The 13486-nt window shown below is 41.4% G+C and overlaps 1 protein-coding gene across 1 annotated transcript in view; it reads right to left on the bottom strand.

The window, feature by feature from the left end:
* The window catches only part of LOC117459982 (kinase non-catalytic C-lobe domain-containing protein 1), an 82159-nt gene that overhangs the window by 30460 nt on the left and 38213 nt on the right, over nt 1–13486 (bottom strand). The window contains 4 exon segments of the mRNA XM_034101168.2: nt 3783–3876; nt 5439–5860; nt 12132–12145; nt 12970–13203. Coding sequence (XP_033957059.1) covers nt 3783–3876; nt 5439–5860; nt 12132–12145; nt 12970–13203 — 764 coding nt within the window.

Raw genomic sequence — 13486 nt, 5'->3', positions numbered from 1 at the left:
TTATGTATTCAGACCTAATGGGCTTAGGTCCTGTGACCTGTTCTGTGTATACTAACAGACAGAACAACTGGATATCCCCTTGGGGATAATTGGATCAGGAAAAGTCTTGATCAGAGCATCCTTAGCAACGGTCTGCTATTGTAAAAGAGCAGATCGCTGAATGTCCAAATTGACCAATCAGAATCGAGTTTTCAATTAAGTTGTGAAATAATATTTTATCCACCACACTGGAGCTTGTGTATGCTGTCAGTGTTATTGTGGGGGAAACTTCTGAAGCAATTGGAGTCAGGACTCAAAGAGAGACACGATGGAGAGCTGGAGCTTTGATGGCAAACACTGACGGTTTATTTGGAGCTACGGCCGGAAAATTGACGAGACATGTCACAGGGCCACGGTCTGACCACACGGTTGAGATGCCACAATTAATTCTGAAGAGCCCTCCTGTAGCTCAAGGTTTTAACTAGTTCAGAGTGTAACTGCCAGTGGAACTGCCAGTCAGCTGTTCCTAAGGCTGACTTCATCTCTGGCTACACCTCCCTGCAGACCCTGGATTTCCTTGCTCTCACTGAGACCTGGATTACTCCATTCAACACATCCACCCCAGCAGCTCTCTCCACAGCATATTCCTTCTCCCATACACCCAGACCCACTGGCAGAGGAGGGGGCACTGGTCTCCTGCTCTCTCCCAAATGGAGCTTTTCCCTCTTCAAGCTACCTAACTTCACTCCTTCCACCTTTGAATTCCATGCCGTCACAGTAACCCATCCTATACAATTAACCATTGTTGTTCTCTACCGTCCACCAGGCGCCTTGGGGAACTTCTTGGAGGAATTAGATCATCTCCTCTCACACATCCCTGAAACTGGCCCTCCCGCTGTACTTCTCGGAGACTTCAACCTCCAGACGGGGAAGATAGACGAACTAACATCTCTGTTAACCGCCTTTGCTTTCTCACTGTCTCTGTCCCCACCAACTCATAAAGCTGGCAATGTCCTTGATCTCATATTCTCAAGGAACTGCGCTACTTCTAACCTCTCTGTAAACCCACTCCACACCTCCGATCACTTCTTCATTTCATTCTCTCTACCCCTTTCTAAACATAACGAACTAATCTCTTCTCATCCTGCACCTGTCCGCCGTAACCTCCGTTCCCTCTCCCCCTCTACCTTTGCCTCCTCGGTGCTCTCAGCCCTCCCTTCCTCTGACTCGTTCCAACTCCTGCCTCCAAACTCCACTGCAGAAACTCTCCTCTCTACTCTCTCATCCTCTCTGGACTCTCTCTGTCCTCTCACATCTCGGCAGGCTCGTCAGTCCCCTCCTGCTCCCTGGCTAAATGACGCACTGCGTGCTAATAGAACCGTACTTCGGGCAGCAGAGCGGAAACGGTGGAAATCCAAACACCGTGACGACCTCCAAACCTATCAGGCTCTCCTCTCCTCTTTCTCTGCTTTGATCTCTCAGGCAAAAAGCACTTTCTTTCAAGACAAGATCCAATCTTCCTATTCCAATCCTAAAAAACTATTTTCCATCTTCTCCACCCTCTTGGACCCTCCCAAAGCCCCTCCCCCCTCCTCACTTCTGTCAAGCGACTTTGTTAACCTCTTTGAAAAAAAGGTTGATGATATTTGTTCTTCTTTTTCTGACTCACCTTTACTCACCGCTGGGTCACCAGACCCTCCTTTCACCCACACACTGACCTCTTTTCCCCTCTCTCGCCAAGTGAGGTTCTTACCCTCATTACCTCTGCCCGCCCTACCACCTGTCTTCTGGACCCTATCCCTTCAAACCTCCTTCAGACTATCGCTCCTGATATTCTACCGTTTCTCACCCATTTCATCAACACTTCTCTAACTTCTGGTCACTTTCCAAACGGTCTCAAGGAGGCAAGAGTAAACCCTCTCCTAAAGAAACCCACTCTCAACCCGTCTGATGTTATAAACTACAGGCCTGTCTCTCTCCTCCCGTTCCTGTCTAAAACACTTGAACGCGCTGTCTTTAAACAACTCTCCTGTTATCTCCATCAGAACAACCTTCTGGATCCGCACCAGTCTGGTTTCAAGGCAGGCCACTCCACAGAAACTGCCCTCATTGCTGTCACTGAGGAACTGCACACTGCTAAAGCAGCCTCCCTCTCCTCTGTCATCATCCTGTTGGACCTGTCTGCTGCATTCGACACGGTGAACCATCAGATCCTCCTTCGCACTCTCCAAGAACTTGGAGTTTCAGGCTCTGCACTCTCCCTCCTCACCTCATACCTCAAAGACCGCACCTACAGGGTAACTTGGAGAGGGTCCGAGTCCGACCCTTGTCAATTAACTACAGGGGTCCCTCAGGGCTCTGTTATTGGTCCCCTCCTCTTCTCCCTGTACAAAAACTCGCTCGGATCAGTCATTAGCCCGCATGGTTTTTCATACCACTGCTACGCTGACGACACGCAATTAATTCTGTCCTTTCCCCGCTCAGAGACCCAGGTCGTCGCACGCATCTCTGCTTGTTTAGCTGACATCTCTCAGTGGATGTCCGCTCATCATCTCAAGCTCAACCTTGACAAGACTGAACTGCTTTTCCTTCCAGGAAAAGATTATCCCACTCTTGACCTGACTATCAACATCGGCACCTCTGTTGTTTCCCCGACCCTGACTGCAAGAATCTGGGTGTGACCCTAGATAACAACCTGTCCTTCACTGCAAACATCGCTGCTACAACCCGTTGCTGCAGATACACGCTTTACAACATCAGGAGGATACGTCCCCAGCTGACCCAGAAAGCGACGCAGGTTCTGGTCCAGGCTCTCGTCACCTCACGCCTAGACTACTGCAACTCCCTCCTGGCTGGTCTACCTGCATGTGCCATCCGACCTCTGCAGCTCATTCAGAATACAGCGGCTCGTCTGGTCTTCAACCTTCCTAAATGTTCCCACACCACGCCGCTCCTCCGCTCGCTCCACTGGCTTCCGGTAACTGCTAGAATTCACTTCAAGACACTGGTACTTGCGTACCATGCTGCGAATGGATCTGGCCCTTCCTACATCCAGGACATGGTTAAACTGTACACCCCAGCGCGTGCTCTACGCTCTGCATCAGCCAAACGACTCGCTGCACCCTCGCTGCGAGGCGGACCCAAGTTCCCATCAGCAAAAACACGTGGGTTTGCTATCCTGGCTCCAAAATGGTGGAATGAGCTCCCCATTGACATCAGGACGGCAGAAAGCTTACACACCTTCCAGCGCAGACTGAAAACTCATCTCTTTCGACTCCACCTCGAGCGATAGAATTACTAACAAAGAACTGCTAACAGAGCGCTTATATACTAATAAAGGACTGGCTTATCTATAGCCAGTTGAGTAGCACTTGAAATACTTGGCTCTATGAAACCTGATGTACTTATATGATTCTGTTTTCTTCAAGGTTGTGTCTTCCTGGTCGAATGTACTTATTGTAAGTCGCTTTGGATAAAAGTGTCAGCTAAATGCAATGTAATGTAATGTAATAATCAACATTCTTCAATAGATAGACTAAACAGCTGAGGACACTGAATCACATGTGTTGTCTCTTATGGCTCGGGGTCATCTACACCCCGAGAAGGATGTGTTCCAGGTGTCCCACAACAATAACTATCTCTGACCGAGAGTTGCCCGGTCATAAACTGGCAACATCAACAACTTGCTAGGGCAGCCCCTCCTTATGGGAGATAACGGCTGCTCAAGGTTGGTCAGCTGCGTCAGAGGGCAAAAGGTAAACATGTAGGGCGAAATGATTCCCAGACAGTTATGCTATAGGTACCATTGTTTTTTCTCTCTTGCTGCAGCAGCTTCTGGTAGAAATTTCTTGTTTTCTTAAGATTCCTTGTTTCAATCATCAGCTGTTGCTGCAGTTCCTGTAAAAAAGAAAAAAGGCTCAAAATCACACTCAAGGCCTAAAGAAAACACCACATGCTTTTCACGGAAAGAGCTTTGTTATAAATAAATATGTGGCAGCACTTTATTTCTCTCTCTTCACCATGGCAACAGAAGGCAACAGCTCTTTTGTAGTGAAGTGATCGAGGAGTCGTAGCAGCACGGCTCTTAAGGTGTGACCTTAGTGGTTACACATAGTGGTTACACAAACCTTCAGAAGAAGCAGCGCTGCCATCAAAGCGTGCTAACACAAAGACTATTCATTAATATTCTTCTGCAAATGATATTAACTTTCTTTGCCGAGGGCCAAGTTCACATATTCATATTCAGATCCAGTTTGGAGAGAATAATATGTCAATTATCTTAAAGTGCCCCACATGTTCTCGTCCTATTTACCCCAAAGCTGACCCACTTTATTGCAGATAAGAACATAAATCCTGCTCCGATAACCCAGCATGAGAATAAAACTAGGGAGTGAAACTGCATTTAATAAGCAGTTAGATATAACACAATAGATAGCCTACATTGCAAGAATGGAAATGAAAAAACACTAAAACACAAGCTGCAGTTTATCACCATAAAGTAATAAAACACAAATATGAGGATATTTTGATGGATATATTCCAAGATCTTTTTTGTGCAGAAGACCTCTTCTCTCTCCTATGAAAGGGGCCTTATTGTGCTGATGTTCAGGTTCATATCAGTATGTAGTGTCTCTACTGGGACATGTCTCCATGCTTTAAGGTTCAAAAAGCTCTTTATTTTCCTCATACTGCCTGTGCTGCAGCACCTCTTTTCACCCTCTGTCTGAAACCAGATTAGTCAAGCACTTAGAGATGTCCCGCCCCTTATAACCTATAGAACACACTACAGGAAATGAAAACTACACAATAGGGCCACTTTAAATAAATATGCACCCACAGAGTGTTGCTTCCTAATATATCCTTCTTTATTTTAAAATGTATTGTAAACTTGGAATTCTGCCAGTAATCCTTGTTTTTCAAAGATTTACCAGAAATCTGATTACATATTTTTTTCATTAACAGTAATGGAAAACTTTACTTACTAATTACTAACTAATATTATATATGTTAAATGACTGGATTATGATTATTGATGCGTTTTAATCACAGCTAGTAAAGGTGGAGCTAATGTTAATGCTTCTGCTGCATATCTTAGTCTAAAATTACATGTACATTTTTATTTATTAGTTCATTCATTTTTGTATTCGCTGGTAATATTTTGTTTTAGCTAATAATCGGAATCTGTAGACAATAAATACAAATATATTATTATTATTATTATTGTTATTATTATTATTATTATTATAATTATATACATTAATAATACTAATAACAACAACAACAACAACAATAATAATAATAATAATAATAATTAATAATAAATGTAAAAAATACTTTACTTTTAGTACATCAACATTACACTTAAGTAATATTCTTGAATACTAGTTACAGTCCATCACAGCATGTAATCTGTTACTCCACAAGCCTGGTAAAGGTCAAATCTGACATTTGCTACCCACCTGTGTTTTCACATCCAGACATGGCGATTCCGTGTGCTGCCCCAGATTCACTGCGTACTCCATTACTTCTGCACTGAAACCCTCTGGTCCGTAGAGAGCCAGGGCCCAGGCCGGGCTGGAGCGGGGGCCCAGCCCCTCGGCTCTGGACCAGGGCGAGAGGAGTCGCTCCGATGCCAGAGAGTCGCTGTCCTCCATGTTCTGCAGCCAGTCCTGGCTCATCTGCTCCTCCTGGGTCAGCCCTTCCTCTCTCCCTGAGGGAAACTCAGCTTCAGAGGGGCTTTCATCGCTGCCCCCCGCCGAATGATCCCCTCCCTCCATGAGCCCTGTGTCCAGACTGTCAGTGCTCACACCTCGACCGGTAAACAGGGAAGCACAGAGAAAAATAAAGAGAGGGACAGAATCACATGAAAATTCAAAGAGATCTAGGGATGGTGCTGAGGGTATTTATTGCTAACCCTGTCATGGGTGCACAATACACCCACTGTCTAACAGACTCCTAATACCGCTATCCCTTCATCTCAAGTATCTTGCATTAGCCTGTTTGTAATCATCACTACTAAGATTGAATTGCACAACCAGCACAGATGCAAAGGGTGTGTTTGTGCATGTCATTGGCCAGGAATGAGTCCCAGAGGAGAGGGAGAACATCTTTAGAGTCAGCTAGCAGGCCTTGGACTCGTATGAATGTGGTTCAGTTCTTAAGAACAGCATCCAACAGCCAGTTACAGCCCTCATGACTCCAGGCAGCAGCCAAGTTCAGTGAAATATATCAAAACATTGCAAATAGATTGGGGTGAAATACAGTTTCAAATCTGTTTATACAATTCTAATCATCAAAAGGATTGTTTAAAGGGGGCTAATTTATTAAAAACAAAAAGGTTTTGATTGTATTTTGTACATACAGAAGAGGATAAGGGTCACATGTGAAGTGTGAAGTGACTGTTTTTTCCTCCTTTCCTTAAAAGTAATTACAATTTAAATCTCAAAGTTCTGATTTTAGTTTTCCTCAGAATCTGCCCTCTTTCCTAAAATGTCCGACTTTCATCTCAGAATCCAGATTTTTTTTCTCAGAATTCTGACTTTAATCTCAACATTCTCACTGCAATTTCATAACAAAAAAGTAAGTACCCATTTAAGGTATAAGCAAAAGCAATTTTTCATTAGCATTTATATTTGTATAGACTATATGACATCACCTCTGGTGTGGTGGATTTTGATTTCAAAATAATCTTATCAGCCAAACACAATGGGACAACCACTATATTGAAGAGCAAGCAGGCATTGATTTACCAAAGGCTGAAATGAAGTGTTTTGTACAACGACCTCATACGTGTATGTGATATAATGCTGAGTATGCAACATGGACCACAATCATATCAGTTAGTGAGGAACCTAAGGCCACATAAACAACCATCTTTGTAGGGATATGTGCTGTAAGCATAAATAAAAAAACAACTTCTATAATCTGTTGAGTGGTTAATATATCTAGAAAATGTAATATGCATTATATTCCTTGCTTCAAACCAGTCACATGCTTTGAGTGTGTTGATGGGTACATCTCCAACACTTGTACTTTGAGTAGAGGCATACAAGAAAATAAAACACGATTTTTAATCTATTGATTCGTGTTCACCAACACGATTTGCCCCTTTTTTTCGTGTTGCACAGCACGATTTTAAAAGCAATGTATTTCTACTGCCTGCAGCACGTCTTTTTCTCCGGTCGGGTCGAGGAAGACCGGAAGCTGTGTGGTTCATAAAAACATGTTCTCACTCAATATCAAGCCACAGTTATTGCTTTTATTTGAAATCGTATAATTTCGGACTTTTGTAGCCGTCTGTGAGGAAAATAAATGGGGCTCAGAGCCTCAGGATACTGAAATCTGTATTTTTTTAAATCTTTTTTTCCTTCTAATTTGTTATTCTTTTCAAAATAACACACTGTTATTTACTCACCAATAACACTCAATTATCCTTGCTTTTATTTATTGGTTTAATTCCATAATCTCGGGCTTTTTTGGTGTCCGTCAGGAACTGAATTTCAAAATAAAAATAACCGGAAACAGACGTAGGCATTTCGAGCGATTACCCAAGATCCTCAGCTATGGTTTTAAGCTCGCTTATTGGATGTTTTAGCCGCAATGCATGCTGGGATTATATGATATGAAATCCGGACATTTTTTAAAAGAATAAAATAATACTTAATTCCGAGTGTTCTTGCTTTTCTCTTTGAAAGTCATCACATCGCATTGTAATACACGGTTCGGCTGCATTGTATATTACAGATCTGCCGTAGTTCTTTATTTATAGAGCCCTGATGAGAAGACCTTTGGAAAAACTGAGAAAGTGCCGCCGAAACTGAATACTTGACGTGGATCAAAAATATATACAACAATTAAACAACATCTTCAATTTCTCTTCACACAATACGTCTCCTTGCAGTATCAACACTAATTCGGCTGACTTTTACATTTGATCTAATTCACAGATAGGTTATATTTACACCATAACGGTGCACAGCTGATAGAAAAGGACAGTAGTTTTCAAAGATATTACTGATTTTCTTTGAATGTAAGAATGTAAATACTGAGTCTGAAATAGTATAGCAATATGCTGTAAAATGATGTGAAAGCATGAATAAAACGTGTCCTACACTAATAATACAAAGTTATTATGGCTGTGTGTACCTTGTGTGCACCGCCTAGTGGTTAAAGCACGTTATTGAATTATTGTTTTTATGTGTTATAATATAACACATAAAAACAATAATGTACTCTTAATATTGTTTTTATCAAATATTATTTGAATACAAATATGAAGAGTACATACTTTCATAGGGGGAAAGTAGAAGGTCTGTGATAGAAATATAGAATATAAAAAATCAAGAAGATACTATAAGTGATCTCTACACTAAAACAGTTTAGAGCAGGATGTACAAAGATATTAATAGGAGGAGGTGCAAAACAGAACAACGAATTAACATTTATTTAAACATTAAATAACAGATTAAGGTCTTCTTTTAAATAAGAAAAAAACGTTGGGGGTATCTATCTACAGATAAATATTAAGCCTGACAAAGTACTTAACGTCTAATATATTGCTTTCCTGCAATGTTAACTATGTTGAAGCACTTATTTTAACTGATATTATACACATTAATTATACTCTTATGTATGTAGATAGAATAAGAAATGTGCAGAATATGAATATGTTTAATGGTGGAGGTACACACATATTGATAGATGTCTTGTAATGCACTGTTGAGGAACCTGTGACCCAAGTGTTTAATTTATTGCATAACTACACCGTAGTTGTGTATGATATGTCAATAAACCTTTGAAAATCTTGAAAGGGATGTGCAAAATAGCCATAATATACAGTCTTTAATGAACTATTAGTAGAGAATAACGAGTAATGAATATACTTTATTACTCGTTTCCATTCATGTCAATTGCAGATACATGTTTAGTCTTCTCAAGCACCAACTATCAAATATCTCTCCTGATTGTTGGCACTTGACAATCACCTTCCCTGAATTTTACTCAGGTGTAACTAAAGTCTGATTTAAGGGTTGTTTATATTTCACATCATTAATCAGAATCTGCAAAGTAACTCAAATAAATGCAGTGGAGTAAAAATACCAGGTTAACCTCTGAATTGTAGTGGAGTAGAATTACAAAGTAGCAATGAGCTGTCATGTGGGTATATATTAATGCTGCGCATTATGGACACAAGCGATTTTCACCCATTTATTAATTATATGTTTTACATTTGATAACACCAATGTGTTTAATACTGGCAACTTCTAATTGTGGGAAAAACGAAAATGTTCAGTAGAGACGTCCCATAGAACATTTTGCGAAACACAATAGCCAGCATGTGTAGTTCTGGGGGGGCATTCGATTCCAGTTTTGGATAGTCTGGCGTGGTTTCGTTCCATTTCACACAGCTGTTTGACGCTCTGCGTAACCTTACGGGGACTGTAGTCCTAAACGATAGCTGGCGATTATAGGTAGTGTAGTGTCTTCGGCCATCCTAAACTCAGAAATGTTGACAATCGCAATGATGCTCGAAATGTCCCTTATAGGCCTACGTCTGTTTCCGGTTATTTTTATTTTGAAATTCAGTTCCTGACGGACACCAAAAAAGCCCGAGATTATGGAATTAAACCAATAAATAAAAGCAAGGATAATTGTGTGTTATTGGTGAGTAAATAACAGTGTGTTATTTTGAAAAGAATAACGAATTAGAAGGAACAAAATATTTAAAAATACAGATGTCTGTATTCTGAGGCTCTGAGCCCCATTTATTTCCCTCACAGACGGCAACAAAAGTCCGAAATTATACGATTTAAAATAAAAGCAATAACTGTGGCTTGATATTGAGTAAGAACATGTTTTTATGAACCACACAGCTTCCGGTCTCCCACGACCCGACCGGAGAAAAAGACGTGCTGCAGGCAGTAGAAATACATTGCTTTTAAAATCGTGCTGTGCAACACGAAAAAAAGGGGCAAATCGTGTTGGTGAACACGAATCAATAGATTAAAAATCGTGTTGGTGAACACGAAATGCCGTGAGACTGGGTTGGAGTATGCTAAACTAGTGAGAGAATCGCTGGCAACTACAACAAAATTAACATATTCGACCGTGATTTAATTGTAATACATGTTTCTAAATGATGCCGAAGTAACAACATACTGATACCGGTTAGTAAAAACCATGAATTAATGCTTTGACAAGTCTGCAGACAGACGGAAGGCGAAAAACCTTTTAAAATGCGTGTTAGCTGAATGGAGATCGGCTAAGCTAACGCAGTATATGCTCCGACTGTCCACACTCACAACAACGGCCTACAGACATAAATAAACCAGACACTGTATTCACCATGACACAGACAGTCTGTGGTTTGTACTTGTTTCACTTTTGTCTAGTTTCTGAACAGATATGAGGAGCTGTGAGCTTGAGTGCTAACAGCTAACGGCTGATGTTAGTTTTGTTTTTCACATTGAAGATGACATCACGGCTCCGCCTACACTGCGTTACGATGGTTACTATCCCAGTTCCTAAATTGTAATGGAAACGCAGGATAAAGTGAGCTTGGCCTACCAAGGCCTAACTATACCGTACTAATGCTGCGTTCACACCGGACGCGATGCGATGTTTGGGGGCGGCGTGATTACATGTAAAGTCAATGCAGAGACGCGGACAGACGCGATTTCTCTCCGACGGCGAGCATGAAGCGGTGGACGCGACGCGAATCACGCGATTGAACGTCAAACGCGAGAGTTCCATTTTTTCAACTCGAGCGTCAAATTCACGTGACGCGTTCTCGCGGAAGCCAATCAGCGTCACTGACGTTCAACCAGAACACATCAGCCGTTAGCTGTTAGCAGTTAGCACACAGAGATCACAGCTCCTCATATCTGTTCAGAAACTAGACAAAAGTTAAACAAGTACAAACCACAGACTGTGTGTCATGGTGAATACAGTCGCTGGGTTATTTATGTCTGTAGGCCGTTGTTATGAGTGTGGATTGAGCATATACAACGTTAGCTTAGCCTGGTCGACCCGATCTTCATTCAGAAATAACCTGATCTCACCAGAATGCGTGACTCCACCACGACTCCTTAACACCGCATTGCGTGGTGGAGTCACGAACTTTGTTACATTTACGTGTCGGCACCACGCAAACAACCCCAATGTAAAGTGAATGAGGCTCTTTTGTCATGGTGCACACACGCATTTCTACAACGTCCTGCAGTGAGCTTTTATTCTATATAACGTTTTTAAAATCTACTTTATAGCTTGTAGTAACTCAAGGGAGGCTTCTTTTATTTTATTTGTATTCATAATAATTTAAATTTTTCGTCAGAATGTATTATGGTGCATTAGTTACACATTTTTGTTCTAAAAAAACAATGCATTGTGTGTAATACAACTGTGATTTGTATTACATTAGTTAGTTTTTAAGGAAGGCCAGAGCTTCAGCTGTGTCAAATAGATTGTTCCCTTTAGTTAACGTTTTTTAAAAGAACATTATATTCCGATTTGATCATGTCCCCTTTATTGTATTACGGAGAGCAATGTGAGCATCCATTCCCATTGGATAACGGAGGATTTTACACCCGGAAGTAAGTATTCTCTTTACTGTCGATTGATTTTACAGTGATATCTGCACTACTCATCAACTCAAAAACACCAGATTATCCTTGTTGATTACACAATATTGATTGGTTTAAATTGTGTACAATGCTTTTGTAATTTCCCCCTTCGATTCGGAGAAACAAATATTTGTTCAGTTTAGGATGGCCGAAGACACTACACTACCCAGAATCCTCAGCTATCGTTTGGGACTACACCATGTGCTTTGCTTGACAAACCCCGTGGTTTGTCCTCAAGCTCTGTGATTGGATGTTGAAGTTTACGCTGAGTGACAAACAGCATTTTGAAATGGAATGAAACCCATCGATGGCACACTATTCAAAACAGGAATCGAACGTCTCCTACCCCCCCCCCTTAGGTCACAGGCTCATCCAACAGTGCAACACAATAAAACAGATACCAGAGCCCAGTCTGCTCTGATTGGTTAGCTGGCCGGCTCTGTTGTGATTGGTCAACCGCTTAGAGATGTCCCGCCCGTTAGCGAATCATGTTCAATGTGTTGGAGCACTAGACAATAGTGTGAGTGTTACATAGTGATGGAGGCCTGTGTGGCACAGTGGGTTGTGCGTAGGTGTTTGGATCAGGGGGTCACAGGTTCAAACCCCACTGCGGTCAGCATGTCGTTGTGTCCCTGAGACACTTCACCCCAAAATGCTTCTGTGGGGATTGCCCACAGTATTGAGGATGTAAGTCGCTTTGAATAAAAGCGTCTAACAAGTAACATGTAATGTAATGTCACTATGTTACAGAAGTAAACAAAGTAGTCCAAATGAGGCGTTTAACAACATTTGCATGCACTAAAACCTATATAACACACTAAAGGAAAGGGACTATCTAAAGGTAAATATTCTAACACCAGGAAATGTCTACAACACATAATGCAGGATAACTGCCATTTCGATTCATCAGAGTAAAAACTTACATATGAAGTGAAGTCTTGTCCCTATTTGAATCAATCACTTTGCTTATGGAGTGGATTTCACTTTCAGAGCAGCTGCTCCTCAATAACAAATCTCCTGGTAAGTCTAAGTGCAAAATATTTTCTGTCAAGACGTAACACTCTGTTCTAACAAACATCATCCTTTCCTTGTTTGTTTCACTCTACTGATTGAAATACATATTCAGTTCAGGAGCAAAATAGAACAAATACCCATGAGAATCATTTTCAGAGAATGAACATTTTCACAATTGTAACCTTTCTCCAAAGAAAAGCCAGGTGCTAGTGCTATTCTTGGATTTTTGTCTAGCGGGGAAAGGGTCTGAGTAAACAGTTTTTGAAGAGAGCCTTGGACGAAAACAACAACTGCCATTGCCACCTTCCTATGAGTGTTCAACATGAAGGAAGAAAGTGTCTGAGGTCCTACTCACAGTGTGGACGGGCTGTAGTTCACCAGGCAGTGCAGTACACCCAGCAAGTCTTCTTCCCAGTACAGATCTTTGAACCTCTCCTTCACAACACCGGCAAACATCTGGTACTGGAGGTCCTTCAACGAGAAGATATACTCCCCTCGGAAAATAGAAACAGTCGATTTTCTAAATGAATGTGTTAACAGGTCAAAGCAGGATAATCGAGTGGGTCTTTGTTTTTGTTGTATCACTGAAGAAAAGAAAAGCAGTCACCGGTTAAACCTTGAGGTGTAGGGCATTCTCTGCAGCTTTTAGTTGACTGCTGTACAAGTCATTCTAGTTTGACGTCACTGCTGATGATTAACATATAAGTGGTGACCCTGACTTACATGATTGAATCATACTGGTCAAGTCATGCCTATAACTGACTGATCGTCAAATTATTATCTTTTTGGCTGTTGGTTTTTTGCTCATTGATCCCCCTCGGTTCAAGCTTTAATAACTAAATTATAACATCTTCCAAAAAAACACATTTAGT

The sequence above is a fragment of the Pseudochaenichthys georgianus genome, chromosome 15 (genome assembly GCF_902827115.2).
Source record: "Pseudochaenichthys georgianus chromosome 15, fPseGeo1.2, whole genome shotgun sequence".
In the NCBI taxonomy this organism is placed as follows: Eukaryota; Metazoa; Chordata; class Actinopteri; order Perciformes; family Channichthyidae; genus Pseudochaenichthys; species Pseudochaenichthys georgianus.
The sequence above is the reverse complement of the archived record's forward strand: the minus strand, read 5'-3'. Positions and strand labels throughout refer to the sequence as shown.